Source organism: Diorhabda sublineata, chromosome 2, assembly GCF_026230105.1.
Source record: "Diorhabda sublineata isolate icDioSubl1.1 chromosome 2, icDioSubl1.1, whole genome shotgun sequence".
Taxonomy (NCBI): Eukaryota; Metazoa; Arthropoda; class Insecta; order Coleoptera; family Chrysomelidae; genus Diorhabda; species Diorhabda sublineata.
Window position 1 is genome coordinate 19,051,555 of NC_079475.1, and position 22,871 is coordinate 19,074,425.

A 22,871-nucleotide genomic window follows, 5' to 3' on the forward strand; every position below is an offset into this window, starting at 1 on the left:
GCGCCCACATCAATTAAATATTTGAGCCTTTTAGCTAAATGGGCAGGACATTCGAAGAGTAGATGATCTGCTTTTTCCATGGATTGTTCGCAAAATCCTCCGTTGTCTTCTTCTTGTTTTATTCCTGGAGTGTTACTCTGATGTATGCTTCCTTATTTCCGATATACCCTTGTGGTTTGGGAGCCACATTACTGGTCACTTTGGTTCCGTTAGCTAGTGCTTCATTCCCTCACTAGTTTAGATGTGCAATCGATGCTTCCAGGACCTTCAAAACCTCTTGGTTATCTGAGAGAATGTATATCTGCTTTTTAGAAAGGTTACTATCCGAAGACTACTGAGCACATTTATTTTTTGCGAGCAACTCAATCTGAAAAATAGTGAGTAATATTTGAAGAGCTTGCATTTTGGTTCATTTCGTTGATCTGAAATCGAATTAAACAGGAGCAGAAAAGCAAACTCCAAAAGTTGAAATATATCGGATGAGAAACAAAATAAAATATCCTGTAAGGGTATGTGGTAACGATACAAGATAACAAATGTAAGTTTTTTCAGAAATCCGATTATTTCTCCTCCAGATTTAATTATTGATAAAATAAGAAACTATAACTAACTAATAAGAGAATATAATAAATAAAAGGTTGTTTTATCTGACCCTACATTCATTTTTAATGAATAGGGGTGTAAGTTATCATTTATAATTTTCAGATTTTGGTTGATTTTATTGGACGCAAGCGTATATTATACTGTCTTTATCGATATCGAAACAATGAATGAAAATGTGACTCATTCATGCAAGTTTCTCAGAAGGATTTCTAGATATGAGATCATTTTGAAATAATACTGACAATCAATATTTCAATATGTAAGCAATTTTTATTAGAAAATTAACTTGTTTAGTGTATTTTTATCCGCTGTATATAAAGGTGGAAAAAATTGATTCACCTTTTGTTAGTAATAACCTATGACTCAACTCATCAACTCATCTAGGGAATAATTATGAGATTCGTTCTAATAATATATATGGAATATACGAGTATAATATAATGATGAATTGGAAAATTAATTGAACACTACGAACTTTCTAAAGTATATAGGTTATACTACTACTAAAGTATACTAGGTTATCATAGCTCATACTTCCACTAAAAAATCCTTGGACACTATTCTAAATACGAATATCGCAATTTCATCTCAAATATCAATGACTTTCATAATCTTCCAAAATCGCTGGTAATGAAGAGCACCTAACATCGACAAATACGTTCATATGTCATTCTAAGAGATATAGATCACAATAAGATTGAACCCATCATTTTATCGGAGAGTATGAAAAAACCTTAGAGTTCTATATTTTACTTGATCAAATTTTTCGTACAAATATTCAAATCACTCCACCCTTATTGATTTTTGTACCGAAAATGATAAATATTTAATTTTATTTATGTATCAAAAAACAAAGTAGCAACAATCACTTTATTTATATATTACAAGATGTTATTGGAGACATTGTTAAGACCTGGTTCAAAAGTCTATTTCAAATAAAAGACAAATTCATTATAATAATTATAATGTGGCAACAAAGTAATTTCGGTTTTGTAGAATGAAATAACATAAAATAAACAACACTTTTTTCTAGCTAAGAATAGTTTTTAATTAATTATATATTTTCCATTTTACTCAATGACCTTGTAAAATTCGAAATAAATGGTAATCAAGGCTGTATGGGAGGGGTGGCATCACTTCCCAAACAAGCTCCAATAGTTTTCCAGGAGTTACCAAAGATGTGCGAGGCCTTACATTATCATGGTGCAATAGTAAACCTTTCCGATTCGACTATTCTGGCCATTTTATTTGATTGCTTCATCCAGTTTCATTAATTGTTGACTGTAAAGATCAGAATTGATCGTTTGGTTCATTGGAAGCAGCTCAAAAATACAACACCTTTGAAATCTCACCAAACTGACAGTCTGATCTTTTTTGTTGTTTTCCATCTTTCGATTTGGTTTGTGCTGGTCCATCATGTTTGCTCCATGATCGTTTTTGAACTATGTTACTATACAGGACAATTATTTTCAAGAATGGGTCAGTTTAATTTCAAATATGAAGCTTCTTAAGTAGCCCAAGATATTTTATATGTTTTTCAATTGTTGTGTGCGATACATATAGCGTCTTTGCAATATATCGAAGTTATATGACGATCTTCTTCAATTATGACTTTGGTCATCAACAACTTCAGTTAGCCAACCAGAACGCTGCTTACCCTTGAAGGGAAAATCTGCAGAACAGAATTTTTTATACTAATTCGGACACGTGCAATCAGCATCATAAATTTCACAACAGCTTTCTTCCATTGGAAATAAAAACGTGAAATATGCCGAAAAATGCTCGTTTATGCACTCCATTTAAACTTAACTCAAAACTTTTGATAAAAATCACGCACTACTCGCTTCTAAAGTTACGTCAATGTGACCAGTATCACGTGACAAATGGCAAAGTACAGCACAAACACATGCAGGCTAGTCAAAAAATAAAGCAATGCTCTCTATCAGTAAAAATCAAAAGTATTTAATTGCCAACCTCATAATACCAACCTCGATAGGACAAGAAAAATAGAAACTCCAATTAACATGATTGAACAGTATTTTGAACAGTAGAAAAAAACTACTAACTTCCAAATCGTCAGATAATATAAAACCAGTCATCCTCACAATGCATTCTTATAATTCAATTACAAACTGGTCAGTTCTTCATACATCAACGAGAATATATTGAAAAATTCTTAGCCTACTATAGAACCAAACAAAATTTCAATGTCAAAATATTTTATCACTCAACATATTCTCCTTTTAATTGGATACATTCATTACAGCGAACCGGCAACGTCTCTAGACCCTTAAAAAAATGTTTCTTCTTGCTCTGAAAAACAGACCAGCACAGCTTTTATTATCTCCTCGTTGGAAGAAAATTTACGACCTTTTAAACTTTTTTTCAGTTGAGGCAAGAGATGATAGTCTGACGGAGCCAAATCTGGTGAATACGGGGGGTGTTCTAGTAATTCAAACCCTAAATTACGAATTTTTTGCATGGCAACATGAGATTTGTTTGCAGGGGCGTTGTCCTGCAAAACAAAACACCTGGATAGCTTTCCGCGTCTTATCTCTTTAATTTTTTCCCGTAGAGTGGTCAAGAATGTCGAATAGTAATTTCCAGTTTCTGTTCTACCCTTATCGAAAATATCAATCATGATTACTCCATGGCAATCCCAACAAATCTGAAGCAAGAACTTTTCCAGTAGATTTTTGGAGACGAAACTTCTTAGGTCTTGGAGAACCAGAGTGTCGCTTTCAGCAAGGCTAGATGTATTTGAATCTAAGTTGAAAATTTTTCATTTTATACAGGGTATGTATAAAATGTGTTCAAAGTTCAACTTCATAAATATGAAATTACGTTATTTTTTAATTAGTACCACCCTGTTTTATCGATTTAAATGCATTCAGGGGTGAAAAATAAGGCCAATTCATACATACTTTTTTAAACCTAAACCTCACCGTTATGCAGATATTAAACTATATTTTTAGAGATGCAGGTGAGGACTAAATTTTATGTTGACCCGTTCATTCAAGCACTAAGAAATATTTTTTTTGTTAAGTTATGTAAAAAAATCAAATCAAATTGTATTTACTAACTCTATTCCAGCTTTTAGTCTTTTCCGGGATTTTTGAGGTCTTAAATTATTATTGTATTTTTTAACAAACCTCGTGGTTATAAAAAGCTACTTAGTCTTGGGTTCACCACACTAGGTTCGTAAAACACCGTATGTGTTTATTGAATTTGTAACAAAACCATATCAGTGATTCCAATTGTCCTGCAAGCATGTTATTGCATTTTTGTCTTTGAGGCAAAGAACCAGCTCTGACTTCTGTAACGCGCTAATGGTCGAAATCAAAATTGTCTTCAGCAGGTATATCTGTTAAATTTTGGAAAATCAAAGATATCTCGAAGAGATCAACACTGAAGATACATATGGAAGAGTTTTAAATACAGTTATTGAAGAATCTTAACATAATCTATGTGAATTTAGTTAAGTAGACTTTGAAATGTACCAAAGAAGCCATCGTTAAACTTCAAATTGATAACTGGATAGAGGAGAAAATCGGAATATCTTATTATTGTGGAATTTTTCATTGAGGTATATTCACCTGTGTATTTTTTTATCATTAGGAGTACAGACACACAAAAAATGTACTAATATATACTCGTATTACTTTGTAATAGTGAGAAAATTTGGAGAACCCCTTTGTCCTTTGATGATTTATATCAATATTCACAAGAAATACAATACCTATTTCACTGTTTTTCAGTAATTTTGAAAAGTAACCAATGATTCCCTGTAATAAATTTTTATCACAAGACAATTGAATGTAGCAGTAACAAACCCTTTAATTTAGCAAGTGTGCTGATATAACTAAAAATACAACACTATGCGGTACCTTAACTAACCTTGAAATAATCTTCACAACAAAACCGATTACATATTATCCCTGTTCATTGCATTACACCTCTGTTTCTGTACTTTATCTCATTTTGGCACACTAATGAATACTTTATTTGTTGTAATTTTTGTGGTATTTTCACATTTTGACAAAGTATAATATCCATATTTGATATTTTGAACAGGCATTTCTAAAAACACGTACAGCAACAAATGCGCAATAATAAATAAGTTCTACGGGAATCTATTTCTTTAATCTGACAATCGGCGCTGTTGACGTAGTTTACCGGCCGAGCTGCTACAAGGAAAACGAGTGGAGGGACGTACTTATTCAAATTTGATCATTTACTGTGAAGTAACAACTATAAATGCTGCAAATGTCCTCTGTTGACTTCCATTCTATGATACAACCTATTTTCAGATGCTTTTAAGTCATTTGTATATATTTACGATGTCAGTAATCAATGACAATGCCCTGTCGTAAGATATGCAACTGAAGTGCCATTTATGTTTTATTATTATTACCAATTCTAAGCTCTGAAAAAATTAGTTTCAGTAATATCAGAGTTACATTAATTTTCTGAGACTTTTGTGTACGTAAATGGATAGAGATTCTCTTCAAGCCAATAACTATAGTTATGTCTCTTAATCAAGTTAACATTAGATTACAAGTGGAAAAAATACATTGAATTATGAAAGCTTGCTTTAAATCAACAAATTTCTATATTTTCACAAACCAAGTATCGGTATCATCTTTACAATTCGGCGAAAATTAGATGCTGATACATTTCAGTAGTTTCAATTCACCCTGGACGTTGGTATCCGAATTCTTTGTTTGAAGCTTTGAACTATCAATTTCTTAGTATTTCGCTGATCTCAGTTTTTTCTCCGACCTATTAAATTGATTAATCAAATCTTCTTGCCGAATGTTTAACACATTGAGTGTTTTGATAGTATAGCTTGAATATTAATATTTTTTCTACAGTGGAGTATAATATAATTTTCGTTATTGTGACAATAAATTATCTTATGTCTTTGATAATTTTCGAATAATAAATTGATATTGGATATTCATGAGTTTGTGAAGGTACCACTTTCCACTGGACCGACATGTGTATATTATGAAATTGTACCACCGACGCTACATCCTGTAACAAAGCAAATCTATACCATTATTCCTTCATTTTCTTTACTTCTGGATGAAATTATCTGATTCCTTAATTGTCTGTTATTATCATTGTGTCTTCATTTGTTTATTTTAATTTTGAACAGTTAGGTATTATCTTAACCTTCTGTTTTCTTCGGTAATTTTTCCCCATTTTTTATTATAATTATTCTCAGCTTTTCTTCATATGGAATACTTTTTCACTAGCTACTTTCATCTCTCTACACTCTCTCATCATTCAGTGGGTTGTAATTCGTTCACATCCTTCTACATTTTTTATTTCTCCTTTTAACGCTTCAGTATCATACTTCTGTTTCCTATTTGCTATTCTTTTCTTTGGCGGTTTTACTAACCGCTGAACCAAATGTATATCCTTTCATATTTCTTAGTAGTGCCATGAAATTTCTGTTCATAGAACTTTATTCTTTTTATTATACGCTTCGCAACAATGTCAAGAGATGTTTGATTAGAGACATTTAATTTGACAAAAATGTTGTTGTGAGAGTAGTTGAACTATTACATATGGTACAAACAAACAATACTATTTATATATCAGGATGTTTCTCTGGAAATTGCAATTACGAGAAAAGTTGCATTGTTTTATTAATATCAAAAAATAATAATCATACACACAACCATATATTTATTATAACAAATTATTCTGTAGTTTTAGGTTGATTCCGTTCATTCTACGAAATTTTATAAATGGTAGATGTTACTATTATTTCCGTAAAAAAAACAAGATTTCCACTTAGAATACAATAATTATCAATATTGGAAAAAATATATATTTTTTAGAATCTGATTATTGTTTTGTTCAATTCACCAGATGTTATAAGTTTGTTATATCTTTCTTCAGCTATTTTATCCGAAAAATATAAATTTTCTGTACATTCAGCGTTTCTAAGTTTCACGTCAATAAGAATGTCGCTTAATCTTGCCCGCACTTCACTTAATGGACAATCTAAATCGCATCCTCGAATGGAAACTGGTTTGAAATCATTATTATTTTTACTAAAGACGTTCACGTAAAACTTTCCATTTTTCTTTCTCAATTCGAAATATATACTGCTTGCAAAATCTGGTGGGTAGGGTGGATCGAATGCCCCCAAACTATTAAGAATCATAGCTATATTAGAGTCGTGAGCACTATAGATTTTGTACTTTGGATTGGTAGCTTTCACTTGAAAACTCTCAAAATGTTTCAATATTTCATTTAATAGCGGACCACCACCTGAAAAACAATTTGATAACTTCGATAAATTAAACTATAATTCATGAATAAATTTATTTTGACTTATTTACTAGAGGTTTCATGGATTTAAAATAATACAACAACATTTTCATCAAAATTGGATTGGCCAAAGATATTGATATCTTATTTATCATCACCTTATAAATGCTACAGGATCAAAATTTATTTGAATCCTTCCGTATATATTGTGGTGGTTGCAAAATCACGATTTAGCGATACCACAACTAGCGTCTTCAGATGTTTATTGAGGCAACAGGTTCCCGATAGGACTCCTGTTTATATTCGTAGATTATTCTTACTTACGTTGATTTACTCAGCCTTTCTTCTCTGATTATAATTTTCCAGGAGAATGTTCGCCTGCCTCAGCTCCTGTAGGTTGTCCCACTAATTGGTTTTGCTCCTATCTACTTTTTTCCAATACTTTTTCTGTTGATCTATATATAGCTGATACCACAAAAGGGTTCAGATCAGCTTATTAGCTATTTCATTTCCCTTTACTCCCGTGTGTCCTGGAGTCCATTGTACGGTAACTTTTTTGTCTTGCCTAGCTCGTTTAATTTTTTAGTCAATTCCAAACGATTTTTCTAGTACTATATGGAGAGGTGGGAGATTTAGAATCACTTCTAGTGCAACTGTTGGGTTTGATTTCATGGCCTTGGTTGCACGTATGCAGATCAGTCTTTGTTCTACGAGCAGTTTTATTTATGAATACGAAAGGCTTTCTTTAAGAGAGAGAACCAAGCTGCAGGATCCTTTTATAAACGATGTAATTCGTCTTGATTTAGACTACTTCAATGTTCCTTCAGCTTTCAGTCTTATTCAGTGTCTGTTAAGGGGTAGCTGAATTATTAAATTCCTAATGATAATATGTGTTTCTAAACACTTCAATATACTTGTTGAAAAAACATGTACAGCAGATGACAAAAAAAGCTGCACTTGAAGGAGTAATGCCTGAATTTAGATATGCTGGAGGCTATGCTCTCAACAGAGACCGCCTGGTCAGCAACGATACGTTTGCGACTTGGTTGTCAAAGAAAACTGGCTCTGAAGTGAAAAAAAGGAAGAATGAGCAAAACTGCGAAGAAGGAAGTACTTAACGGAAGAGCTGGTTAACGAGCAGAGGCCAGAGATAGAGAAAGTTTTTTAGTCGCATTGGAATTGTCCAGTATACCAGATAGAACACGAATCTTAGAAAATAAGTACAACCAAACTATAAAAAAACCAAAAAACACACATGCAAACTGGACATTCTTGAGTAAGTCAACCAGTTTTTCAACTTAGGGAGGACACTACGTTTTGGTATTGATTGGCTTAGAAAGGATAGAGTTGAAGACATTCTTAAAAAGCAGAGATTTTCAAATTGTTTTGAGGTCCAGCATATTTTGATTATTTTTTCAAAATTCACATGTATATCTATGACTTTGGCCGTTGATTAATATTATAAAGAAAAACAGAAAGAATATACAGTAAAACCGAATAAAACATAATTACCAGAAAATTCTCTATATACCTCGGAATAGATGTGATTCAATAGTGAGTGTTTTCTTCTTTTAAGATTGGCAGGCCTTATTTTTGAAATATTGAATTTCAAAATAATTATATTTTGATATATCGTATATCATAAAAATGATCAAATTTATTGAGAAATGTTGTCCTTATCCTATTTTGCCCCCTAATTTGAATAATAATTTTATATAAAATTTTTACCCAGACTATAAAATACGTAGACTGAGAGATATAAAATTATATATATTAAGCTTACCTAATCGTTGAAGTTTTGTTGTGTATGAAAGGGATTTAAATGAATAACCACTTATATTTTTTAAGTACTGAGGGAAAACGATATTACTCCAATCAGGTATTTTGAGCCCAACATCAGATTCAATTTTCAAACAATCGTAAATATCACTTGCTTCCGATAAACTGGTTATATTATCTCCTGATTTTTCCGTTAAATACTTATAAATAGGAGCATATAATTTATCAAGAGATAAAAAATATGTAGACGACAGAACATTCGCCCATTCTTTGATGAAATTTGGACAGTCTGGAAAACTTGAAATTACGTTGGCATCAGCCGGATGGATAGGAATCGGTTGCCAATCTAAACGTGGCTTCCATACCTCATCACCTTCTGCTGGATAGAGACCATAAATATTAGCTTGTGCTGACATATGAGTTCTATCTACATCTGTCGTTTGTGCATAAAATACATTTTTGTCATAAATCAAAGATAACCAATCCTTATATCTGTGTCTGGAAAATTGGCCTAATTGATATTGTTGACGTTTTCCTACCTAAAATAGAACATAAAATTGAGATGATAGAAGAAGTCACAACCGATTAAAATATGTTAATGCTAATAAGTAATTGTGAATGCAATAACATTTATTACGGAAGATGAGGACTGGACCGTTATTCCTGACCTGACCTAGAGATCGCGGTTGTTTAAAAAATACCACTATACCCAAACTATACAGTACATGTTTCAAGTTTGATGACTCCAAGGTGATTAGTATTTCTTTGGCAGTCATCAATAAAGAATGTTTCCAGTGAATTTGTAAACATAGAAAAAATTCTGGGTGAGACTACTCCTTTGTTATCAACAGTAAAATATTGGATAGCAAAGTTTAACCGAAGCCGTATAACCTGTGTGGAAAAGCATCGCAGTAGTCGACCAAATGAGGTGACATCTGTATAAATGTTGAAGAAAATCTACAAAACGCTAATGAATGATCGTGGACTGGAAGTGTGCTAGCTAGCAGACATAGTAGGCATTTCAAAAAGTGCGGTATATCATATATTAACTAATTTGAAATAAAAATTTGGAGATGAGAAAGCCGCATTTGTACACATTGGAGAAAAAATACAAACAAGATGTTTCCATCGAGTGTTTGGCAATGTTTCACATAAACAAAGCCAAATTTTGAGGAACTTGACGATTATTATTATAAAAAGGGTATAGAACTTATTTAACATCACTGGCAGAAGTGTATGAAGTTAAAAAAAGATTACGTTGAAAAATAAATATATTTTTTTCCAAAATTTTAGGGTATTTTTGGGCTGGGTACTTCAGGTACCATCCTCGTATATCTGTTCTTGCTATCATAATTTGAAGATTCTACATAGTTTTTGCTTAACAGCCATCATTGTGAGCCTAGCTAAGTGACTTTTTGTGTTGATTGAGCATTTTTGCAAAAAAATACAGTACTCAAAACAAGGTTGAATTTGATAAATAGTGTGGGCCGATCTTTGACCAGATCTGCAGGAAATTATAGAAGTCATGAGTATAGTAAATAGCTCAATTGCTCCTAATTTGAAAGGTCACTTGGATAATAGAAGAACTACGCATTTGCTCATAATCTAATATATATATATATATATATATATATATATATATATATATATATATATATATATATATATATATATATATATAACAACAGCTTTGATAGAGACGTTAAACCTGAATTCATTTTAGTGAAGTTGATCAGTTTTGTGGAATGGGAGAATATATTAGAAAAAAACTTATAAATAACATTTTTTATAGGCAATAATTCCAGTTTTTTCTAAACTATTCTATAAAAACTCAACAATTACAAAACATAGCTAATTGTGTCAATGTCCGTTGTGGTCGAGACATAATAATTAATGTAAATAATTGAATAAATAAATTATTCTACAATATCACATTCTCTAGATTTCATAGTAAAAAATAGCAGTATAGTGGAATACCTGCTTCGATTAAATTTTCATATACAAAAAGTTAATCTTAATCTATTAACTTATAAGAAAATGTTTAAAAATTGAGCTTTCAAAGACCCAGAGCTTCGGCAACTAATATTAATCAAGGTAATATTTTCTAATGTACAAAATATGTGAGTTATATTCTGGCCATTGGTTTATCTTATAACTTTAGTACAATCAAAAATCTCTCCAAATCTCAAAAGAAAACTGAATGACCAAAAGAAATAAAGACTCAGTATACGACAAGAAAAGTAGTCGGTGGGAACAATGTTTAATCGGTGTAAGTAGGCACTTCGGACGGATGTAAATTTGTTGTCGAGGTAATGCCTTTACCTAATATCATGTAAATTTGTCTTGTCGCTGGTGTTTTTGTGTAGTACCAATAACCTAACCTACCTCATCCTAACCTAACATAACCTAACCTAGGTACTATTATAAAAATGTTGCTTCTGAACAATAAAATAGTCAAAGAAATTTGCATCATTTGTTTTTGTCTATCTTTCCGATAAAAAAAACTGGTGGCCAATTCACCAAGAGGGATTAAATAAACCTTTAATTTCGAGCGACCAATTTACATGTTATATTAGTAAAGCAGGTAATATCAGCAACGAGACACTTTAAATAACAAAAATTCTCATAGAATTGAATCTTTTCAGATGATAAAATTAACAACAAAAACTGATTTGGGACTTCTTCTGACAAGATAGATACGACTCTAGATGTTATATATGATACCAACACATATTATTGATTATGGCAGAATTATATAAGATAATAGTATTATATTCACTGCCATCTAATTATCAATTAATGATAACGCTTAACTTTTTGTGAATATTCTACTGTTCATTCAATCTAAACTTTCCGTGCTTCTTCCCAAACCTCCTAATTTGGTTCATCGTCGCAGAATAATAAACTATTGCTGTAGAACGAGGTAGACTGATTTTTCTTATACGATCCTTGTGTTTTTTCATTGAGGCAATTGATTTTTTACGCGTGAATAATTTTCGGTACTAACGTGAGCTGTAACTAACGTTTCATTTGTCAGATAATCGACAAGCCTTTAATTTCTTTAAAAACTTGAGTTTTATTTTCATCGTTCATAGTAAAAACTCCAGTCAAAAATTTGATTTGTTTTTCTTTAATGTTACCTTCAATACACCAAAATAAACACGTGTATTCAACAGAACTATTTGAATAAGGCTATTGAAAGAACAGAAATTATAGAATTATTCTATGGGAGCAACAGAGTAAATAGATGTCATTCAAAGCCATGCGTGTAAACTAAGTGAGGGACTAAGTTACAATAAGCATGAATTACTAGAGAAATAAGAGACATGGTTAGATCTTTTCACATAGATGTTTGACGGAGTACATACATACGTGGGATATGCGTTCATATTATATATAGTGTAACTTTTTCAACTTTTAGATTCGTGGTATCTCAGAAATGCTATTTATTACCGAAATAAGTATAAAGCCGGTACCACACAATGCGTCCAATGCTTCCAATGCTTGGACGTTGGTATGACTAGATGCTTCGTGAGGTCGTCGAACGCAATATTTAGCTTCCAACGTTGGCATGGAAAATCGGTTTTTTGACATTATAACGAAGTTGGAACCAATACTTATGGTACAACTACACACACATCTTGTCCTCTTGTCCTCTTGAATGGTACGTGTTTTGTATCAAAAACCAAAGCTGCCAATATCATCCAGTTTATTTTGAAAGAATTTGTGTGTGGTGTATGCTGTTCATCACTTTTTTGCTACGTTTTCACTTTTTCAGGTATGTTTAGGTCAGGTTGGAACCTGACATGGAACTTTCGTTCAATGTTCAGCCAATATTGAAAGGTGAATGTTGGTACAAAAGTTGGACGCATCGTGTAGTTGCAGTACTGTATCCCCCAAACTTCCTTCCAATGTTCAGCCGTACGTTTGAAATGTAATTGTTGGCTCAAACGCTGGACACATTGTGTAATACCGACTTTCTTATCACAAATAGGATTGATGAAGATGTCAAATGGTAAACGCAAGGTCTCAACCAAAATTTTTTGTTCTAATTTCATAGTAATGATTGTTCACTATAATTTTGTCAAACTATTACAAAAGGACGCAAACAGTATCTATAGTTCCTTAAAAACATCAGGCAACGTTTTCTTGTAGTATGAGTATGTGGTCTCGCGTTCCGTATAAGAATTTAACAGATGAATATTTCCACTTATGGACTTAAGTCATAAAAACATACATAAAAAAACATTTTACAGAAAGATGTTTTATAATACCTATTTCTAAATCGAACTATAAAGTGTAAAAAAATTTTTATTGAAGATATTGTATCCCACTATATTAATTTGTTTGAAAAAACCATTATTCATAATATAATACCCAGAACTGTTTTCGAAAACCGCTTTCGGCGTTATCGGTTAACGGTCATCACTGTGTTTCTTCACTTTGCTTAGCTTTGTACATCCCAACGCGTCGTCGCCGCCGTGTCTGACTCGCTATACGACATATATAAAGATATTAATTACTGTTTGACTACTATAATTATTATATTATTATTTTTAATCTGGAAGAAACATGTATTAAAACATTATCGTAAAAAAAATTGGTCTTATACTGTAGTTTTAATTCTCGATCCGTGGCATAAGTTACAAATAATTGATATGAGAAAATGAGGCGAAGTTATAAAAGGGACTATCCAGAACTTTCAGTATAGGAGTGATTTTTCAGATGTTGACAATAGATTGGTTTTAATATTTGTATGAAGTAAACTGATTTTGTTGTTGGACGAATGTGAAGAAAAACAAATTAAGTAACTAAGGAAAAGTTGCATAAATATTATTCCAAAAGTTCTACATTTCATGGAATGATTTGCAAGAGTTTCTTTGTTTTTAAAAATGGTAAAATCATTAAGTGTAATTACAAGTTGGATGGTGCGGCTGCTTGATACTGATCAAATGCTCGATCGTATTAAATATTTTTATATCTTTGAACATATCAAAGTTAATATTTACGTGGCTATGTCACAGATTAATTTGTCATTCGCCGTGTATTGTTTATAAGAATTCGAAATTCTAATCGAAGGATCTAATAATTTGAAAATTCAAACAATTAAAACAAACTAGAAACTTTCAGATTAAAAAATGAATTTATTTCCTTAATATTTCTTAGCGCTCTTGATATATGAAGTTGCACATATCTATAAACAGATATTTCAAATTCTTCTTTTTTCTTTCATCGCCTTATCCGATATCAACAAGGATATTCTTATCTTGTTTACTGTGTTTCTAAATGGATCAACGATGACACTCCAAACCATTCGCGTAGGTTGAACAACCATAAATGCCGTTTCCTCCCTGGTCTCTTCTTACTACTTGGAAATCATCTAAAAAAACCTAAAAAAACGGTATTTGTCATATGTTGATGTGTGGCCCATATACTCCAGTTTTCTATTTTTTTGCTGTGAAAACGACTTCCTCCTTTTTCCCTAGTCTCTGCATAACCATGTTGGTGATATGCTGAAACCAGGATATTTTCAAAATAAGCCGATATATCCACATTTCAAAAAGTTACAATCTTTAAAGTAGCCTCGATTGTGTTCGAAGCCTATAGAATGCATCAGAAAATGTGTAGCCCTAGTCTTAATTTCAGTTGTAAAGCAATATCTTTGCTGTTGTATGTTGTTAAATGCATCTTCAGCTCTTTCTATACATGATCGTTTTTCTGATACCTGGTCTCATTTCGCGTTTACTGTGCTTCGATATATGTGTTTCTACTCTATCTATATCTCGAACGTTGATCGTTAGACGCACTGGAAGTTGTTGACTTTTGTCAATAATCATATGTTTTTTTGATTTATTCAAAAAAGACCATATTCTTCACTTGCTGCGTATATTTTTTACATAATATTTTGTAGCTCTACATTGTTATTTGCTATAATTACTGTGTCATCGGCATATCTAATGTTATTTATTACTTCTTCGTTGATTTTGATGCCATCTAATATCTCCATCTGTGCTTTTCTAAATATTTTTTCGGAGAAAATGTTGAACAGGAGAGATGACAGAATGCACTTCCCTCCTGACAGCAATGCGGATCTTTTCCTACAATTACAGTGTTTCTAAATATCTCAATAAATTTTTCATATTTGACGTTATTAAATGCCTTGGAGAAATTGGTAAAGCACAGGTTTAAGTCTTTGTTCATATTTATACATTTCCGAATGAGAACCTGTAGGCTAAGATGGCTTCCATTGTACCTAGTGCGCTACGAAAACCAAAGTATGTTTCACTTTTTGCGTATATTCGATTTTGTGTAATTTTGGTAAAAACCATCATTATGTGATTTATCAGGCATATTAGACGGTATGGTTTACAGTGCTTGGCATCTGGTTTTTTGGGGATAGCGATAAAGGTTGAGTGCAGCAGCAGTCTTCAGGAATATTTCCTCTATCATAGATGGTGTGAAAAAAGTGTTCAAAATATCAAGAAACTTTTCTGTTTCGCATATTAATTTCAACATTCTACCCTACAACAGTCAGGGTATAATCTAGGAATTCTTGAAATCATAGAACTGAAACCATATCATATATTCATTCACCCTTTAAAATATTTATCATCTAAATGATTTCGTGAATGTAATATTAATGAGAAAAGCATCTATGATAATATATACATTCATAAAATCATTATCAGTGTTTAGTTTGATTAAACTAGTAACTAGAGATCATATTATAAAGTGAAAAGATATGAAAACTAATTGACATTTAGAAATATTCCGGTTTTATGAATTGGAAAGCAATAAAAATTTGTTGATTTAATTGGAATAGAAATTCCATGAATAGTATTGTTCTAATCACGTGTTTTCTATTTTAGAACTCCAATGCTTTCCCCAGTATACTGTTGCATAACGCTCGATTGTTTGTTCAAAGTGAATTAAAAACTATAACATTGTTCTTGATATGACATCATAACGGATATCGCAAAAACTTCATGTATCGAATAGAATTTCTGTCCACACTTCTATTAAGTAACATTCGTAACCGTCGCGTCGATGTTATTGCAAATCAAACAAATTAATAGTCTTTATTCTACCAATCTTCAATCGAATGGAATATATACAAGTTTATTATTTCTCAGACTTTTTGATCACATGTTGTAACCATCAAACTCCATAAACTCCACTTTTACCAATCATTTGAAGTAATAATTCTGTTTTCTCATTTGAAGTAAATTGTATCTCCAAAAGACTAAATGCAACATATTACTTACTCATTAACGTTAAGTACCAACATATTAGGAACCGTTTAAACCAGAGATATTCAAATTAGTTTCGTAAGGGAGTATATGAATGAAAACTGATTTAAGGAGGTTATGAAGGCCTGAAAATTGACCCCTACTAGTAAATAACATTCAAGATGAAAAGATGTGTGCAATAAATGCTATTTTACACGAGGGCTGCTACTTCAGTTTTGAAATAGATAAACAAAAAAATGGATATTACGTTTTTCAAAATCTTCTCCATTGAGATCAATACATTTTTGAAAGCGTTGCAACCAATTTTCGAAGCATTTTTTCCATTCTGATTGAGGTACCTCCAAGGTGATTCAAACGTTTGAACGTATCAATCGCTTCTTCAAGTGTAGAAAAACATTGACCTCGCAATTTATTTTTGATCTGAGAGAATAAGAAATCATTGAGTACCAAACAAGAAATGTACGGCGGATGACCACCTATCAATTCGATGTTTTGACTGTTCAAAAACGTTTTTGTTTGAACTGATGTGTGAGAGCCTGTGGTGAAGAATTATTAGACTTCTACGATTGGTTTCCCTGATTTTTTCGAATACTTCTGGGGAACAAATGCTGTACTATTCAGAATTGACCGTTCTGTGTTGGTATAGTGGAACGGCGGTCACATATTCAGTTATTCTGAAAGAACAGTCTCTCTCAGAACTCTTTGGAGCGATTGATACCTCCGAAACATGTGATTTGAACATATCAACTGCTTTTCTAAGTGTACAAAAATTTTGACCACGCAATTTATTTTTGATTTACAGAAATAAGAAGAAATCATTGGGTGTCACACAAGAACTGTACGGCGGATAACCTGATTCGATATTTGAGAGCTCACATTATCGTGGTTCTCTGATGGACCCACACAGTCGATATTTGTTTAGTTTCGGATTCATATGCAACGCGATTGTATTTTTTCAGTATTCCTTTGTACCAATCGACACGAGCTTTTTTTGAGTGATTCTTAAATTATTACGGGGTATCCAACGCGAACAAATCTTTTTGACAGCCAAATGTTCATGCAATATTGAATGTATGCGACTGGAACTAATACCAACGATGCCTAAATGTCACGTCACATAACGATATTGCGCACAGCATCGATGATTTCTAGCACAGCTGATTCTGGACGACGTCCACGAAATTCATCTTTTATGGCCCTTCCACTTTTTCGCGAGAAACGTAGGGAGAATTTCTCTTGGGTTCACACTCTCACACAATTCTCACTACAGTTCTCACTTCAGTTCTCTGCTCGATAAGGATGGGCGCTGAAATGACTGCGGTAATTTTATTGTTATGCGCATTTGCATATTATAATTATGCGTATATTAAAGAGAAAATAATGATTAAAAAGAAGTGGCGAAAAATCATTCAAATCGGCAACTCGCTCGTTACTGAGAAACATGCGAGTGTTGAGTCAATAAACCTTCTCGCCTGTTCTAGCCTGTTCTCACGTTCTCGCGCTGTTCTTCACCTTTGCCTGAGAACGCCGGAGAACAGCGCGAGAACTTGAGAAAAATACGTAAATCGGTTCCACATTAGCATTTCTCACATGTTTCTTGCGTTCTCGCGAGATTCTAGCGAGAGTATGGAAGTGCCTTTAGCGGAGTGCGACCTCGATTGAATTCGGCAAACCACTCAAATAGCACTTGTATGATAGCACGTTGTGAGAACGTTGACCATTAAAATTGTCAAACTTTATTATGACAATATTAGATATGACATATTCACATCATTGTTGCCATAAACCAAAACTTGAGTAGCAGCACTTTTAAAAGAGAACGGAATGGGTTACTTCTGCACACAGTGCTAGCAAGAAGCTCCTGCTAATCAAGATTTCTAGTTCCAAATATGTTAAAACTTGTATGAGAAAATCATGAGAGCTTGGACAACAACTGAACAAATGTGGAACAGTTATCTATTTTGCAATGTTCAACAAAATTAATTTTCTGTTGAAGTATTTCAACTTTATTGAAACAGAAGAAAGAAAATCGACTTTTATGGGTGGAATATCATGTAGAAACAATAAGTGAGCTGAAAAAATATTCACAGTCAATCAATTTGTTGAAATACGCAGAAATGCTTTAAGACGATTTTATTCATATCATATGAACACATTACACAAGTTAACTACTCAAATTTTTAATTTCACAGCAATGTTAGAATTTAATTCGATATTGCAAGAAAAGTTGATTGTCATTAGTTCAAAGAGAAGATTAAACAGAAGCTCAAACAAGACTATCAGAATTTCTTATTGCTGCGCAACATTGAATCACAATATTTTTAACTGTAAAACATTGCTTGCAAATACTTTATTACTATTTTATCACAATATTTATCAAAATGTATCCACAATGATCATGAACATAATTTCATTAGTGTTGAAATTACTGTCCATCCTAGTATGTAATTTCGAATGGTGTTGCGGGTTGAGGACTCAAAATAAAACCGTCCAAGAGATTTTTAAAATGCCAACGTTTCGATTTTTTATTTATTCTAAAACATATGGTACAAAATAACTCAAACGTTGATGAAGATAAACAAGTAAAAAATTCTGAAATTAGAAGTGGAATAATAATCAGAAAAAATATAAATATCTATACAGGTATTGATCGACTGACAATGGGATCAGATTAAATTTATATTACAAATATATGAAGTTTGAAAACGCATATTTATCAAAATATTTCAACCATACTTACATTTGTGAGTTGTCCCGGTTCTAATCCATCCCAAAAAGTTATATTTGAATATGGATCATTGGTATAGAATTGAACTGGCGTTCTCTGTCCATGTCTAAATATCTGAAAATAGGATGATAATTCTACTGATATTGATAATGTTTTATACAAAATACTGTCATCTATTACAAATAGAATCTTATTAAAGTAGGTATCTGAAAGTTCCAATTACAATATGAAAAAAATTATCTTAATAACGATTAATAATATAATTCTCAAAATGTCTATTTTATCACTAGCATTTTTCAATATTTTTCATTCTTCGCTTTCGTCTTCACTTACTAAGTACCACTTTCTATTCATCTAAAAAGTAATCTTCCTAACATCTCGTCCATTGTTTATTCTCTTTCTTTTATTCATTACAATATTTTTACTTGTTGTGCTCATATTCCAGCTGTCTCCATTCTATATATTCTAATCCTGAGTGTTTTTATAATATTATGGATACATTCCATCTTTGTGACTCTTCCCAGATACTTCATCTCAGTTTTTGGTCTTTTGTTCAATATCTAGGAGTCGAATGTCAAGTTCAATTTACTTATTGTTAATGTAAGCATAACTGAAAGATTGTTACACGATAGGAAAAATGAAATGAGAAAGAAATGTTTCGGTAAATGTCAACTTTATGAAAGCCCACAATGGAATTATGAAAATATAAAACTGATACTTGATTATTTGTGTACAGGTAACAGAAAAGTGAAAAAATAATGAAGATATCTGTAAAACCTCAAAGAAAAATATGTGAAATAAACTCGTGAGCTTAGCGGAAGCAAGCTATCTGTACTTGGAGAAATCTAATAAAATTGCAATAAAATATGCATATTGAGCGTACAAACAAGAATCTATCGGCAAAGTAGAAGAAGCTACATTACATTCAAATAAAATTCCTGATTTTGATAAATAAAGTTATAGTAAATACTACTTGGTACGAACCGTGTAACTAGCGCCCTCTTTGAGAGACAGATATAGAAACAAATCATTGGATCTATCAGCTTCCAAAACATATTTGTATAAATTTTCAATACAATGTTGCCAGTGTTTGTGACACAATCCTAAAAAAGTGTAGAATTGTTATTTTTTCAACACCTTCATGAGGTGTTACGAAAATTTTTTACCGAGCAAACTCCTAATATTTTCCAGTTTTCTATCTATCCTAGAGACGGAATCACCTTTTTTTGAAACACACTATATGTTGAAAAAGTAATATTTAGGATAGAATAGATATCTGCCACAATTGATCTACTGTTGAACCCATACAAGATTCTGATCCTAAACATCAAGTGAACAGAAATCGAAGAGAAAAAATTGATAAGGTAGAATGGATATTAGATGAATCGAACTACCGTTTATATCAGATCTTTCGCTTTTTATTTTCTCTATATATTGACATACATCACTTAATAAATGGTATTTTGTATAATATGAGTTTAAAATCCTGCTATTTATGTTATAAAACCAGATCCTAGTCAGAGTCATATTTATTGCGTGAATAATTTAGTAATTTCATATTCATTTATTCGCACTTACCTGAACAACGGCAACTAAATTCTTGTTGGCCGATGTAGAATAGGTCGTTCCACAAAAACACAATTTTAATAAAACTAACACCACAATAAATTTGTTTGATAAAGCCATAACTGTAGAAGAATATCGGGTCAACTGGTATATTTAAAATGTGGCAGTGCTCTCAAATGTTTATTAATAATATGATCCATGCCAATTGGCCTTTGACTTCTTATCGTGTATCATAAATAAATACGAGAAACTAACTGTTTTTGTTGTCTTTCAATATTTTTAATAATAGAATTGGATTATAACAAATATTTATCTATCGTAATTTCTGACTATTTCTATTACATTTTTGAAGTACATAGCATTTTTGTACATAATTATAGCAAAAAGTTTTCAAATAAATGGAATATTTGCTCTGCTAAATTGGTCAAAAAGAAGCGTGTGAGTACCATACGAGTGGCAATTGCATGTTGATTGCGGTCTTCCCTGAAATTTATCTTATTCCTTCTAATTCTCATTTTTTAAACCATTCAATAAAGTATTTATATTCTTTCGTCTAAATTTTCTCACGTTTACTTAATTTTCTCTTATTTTGTGTAACTGTTTCCTCTTTCTCTTTCCACTGACATCTTACCATCTCACTACATTCTCTTCCGATTCATAATTCCTAGGTGGAACCACCATTCACTTTTTGAGTATTTACTTAAAAAGTTACCATTCTCTGCGTTCATAAATATTCCACAGGGTATTGTTAGATTTATACCCAGGTGAGGATTGTCTGCATGAAATGGGACTTGTCTTTAAAAAAATTCTTTAACTCATTCCTTTCGAAGATATCACTACCATGTAGTGTATAAATATAAATGAAGACTTCTTTCCATTTAATATATATATTAGGTTTTGCAATCTGTTGAATTCATTTCAATATTTACACAAACCCATCAACTGAATCAAGTTTTTTACACGGTTTAGTCTTTATTGTTCCTGGCTACTGTCCAGTAGATTAACCGCCAGATTCTTCGGGTGTAGTTCCGACCAGCTTACATAAGTTGCGCTGTATTCATGATCTCTTCTTCTACCGTAGGAACTTTTAGGTCCCTACGTATCACATCATTAGACATAAGCAAGGGGTATTAAAAATCTGTCTTAATAGTTTGGATTGAAAACTTTTCAGTATATCGATATTGGAGTTACATTCAGTACCCCATAATTACATTCCAAATTGATTTGATGATTACTTTGTAAAGTAAGAGTTTATTACTTACACTTAGTTAGAAGTATCTTCCGATCAACCAACACGTGTTGCGGAGTTTTAAAAAGAGGTGTGTTATTTGGTCCATATGTGTTCCCTCCACGTAATCTTTAGATCTAGATGTAAACCAAGGTATCTATCGTCATCTGCTTTTGGTATATATTGATTATTAAGGTTCATTGCAGTGAAAGTGTGAAGGTTACATTGATATTCTTAGATTCATTGACTTTTGTACGCTATCTATTAAGCTAATATTGGATTATGTTCATATAGTTTTTCAGATATATTGAGGCCATAACCGGTTCAGTATGGGATGAAACTATTTCAGTCTCATCGGCGTATGTAGCAACAGCTGAGTGTGCAGTTGTAGAGAGATCAACTGTGTAGATCAGGTTGAGTATGGAGCCCAGTACACTACCTTGTGGCACTGCAGCTATTATAGGATGTAGGGATGATAGGATAGGATGGATAACTAACTTGGAAGTACCTGTCAGTTAAAAATTCCACCGAAAAGAAAATATTTTTAAATATATGCCCTTTTTTGAAAATGGTACTGTCAATTGACACAATTTCTGTTACTGGAATGACGAAAATACTAATATATTTCACGAAACACATACCCAATGTTCTCTTAAAATAAATGTGATGGTAGGAATTTGTAATAGATGGTAGGTACTCCGAAGATAATCTCTTTATCCAATAAAGCGCACCTTTACATTACATACATAAATAAAGCGGTATTATGTAACTACCGTTTCAAGGAATTGTCCACAACAAGCCTCAAGAATTTTACAAATTCAACGACATCAATGGTGGTGTTAATTGATAAAAAAGGCAGCAATGTACTTTTATGCGATAGAACTTTGGTTTTAGAAACGTTGAGACAGAGAAGATTAGAATCGCACCATGATTTAAGGGTGATTAGGTCACTAGACATGGTCCTATAAAGTGCCGTGAGATTAGGGTTGCTCTAAGAGAAACTAAGAGAAACTCGTTTCGTCTGCAAATGGACAAATTTCATCACTGATGACTATATAGGCGATGTCGTTCAGAAACAGAATAGAAGAAACAGAATAAGGCCTGGTACTGAACTTTGGGGCACTCCACATTCTATTAGCTTGCAAGAGTACATCGTTGTATCAACCCTTACAAGCTGACTTCTGTTAGTAAGGTATGACTCAAACCATGCGAGAGGCTTTTCCTTGAAACTGTAGTACTGTAATTTTTTGATAAAATATTAGGATCAACAAAATCGAAAGCCTTAGAAAGATCACAAAAAGTCGTACACTTCATTTGTTCATTTGTTACTTGAAAACTCAAATTGATGGGTAGTAAGTATTTTATATTTAAACAGAATTGATTAAAGCCTGTTTTTTACCAATATTTCTATGGTCTTAGATAACATGGG

At 32.2% G+C, this 22,871-nt stretch overlaps 1 protein-coding gene across 1 annotated transcript; it reads right to left on the bottom strand.

Annotated features, from left to right (window-relative positions):
• Window positions 1-1,386: 1,386 nt before the first annotated feature.
• On the bottom strand, window positions 1,387-20,412 carry LOC130440560 (prostatic acid phosphatase-like). The gene is made up of 4 exons (XM_056773810.1): window positions 20,227-20,412; window positions 18,661-18,762; window positions 8,675-9,209; window positions 1,387-6,891 (listed from the first exon to the last, which is right to left on the bottom strand). Exons 1-4 carry the CDS (start codon window positions 20,332-20,334, stop codon window positions 6,452-6,454), a joined length of 1,185 nt encoding a protein of 394 aa, XP_056629788.1. The 5' UTR covers window positions 20,335-20,412; the 3' UTR covers window positions 1,387-6,451.
• Window positions 20,413-22,871: the final 2,459 nt, after the last annotated feature.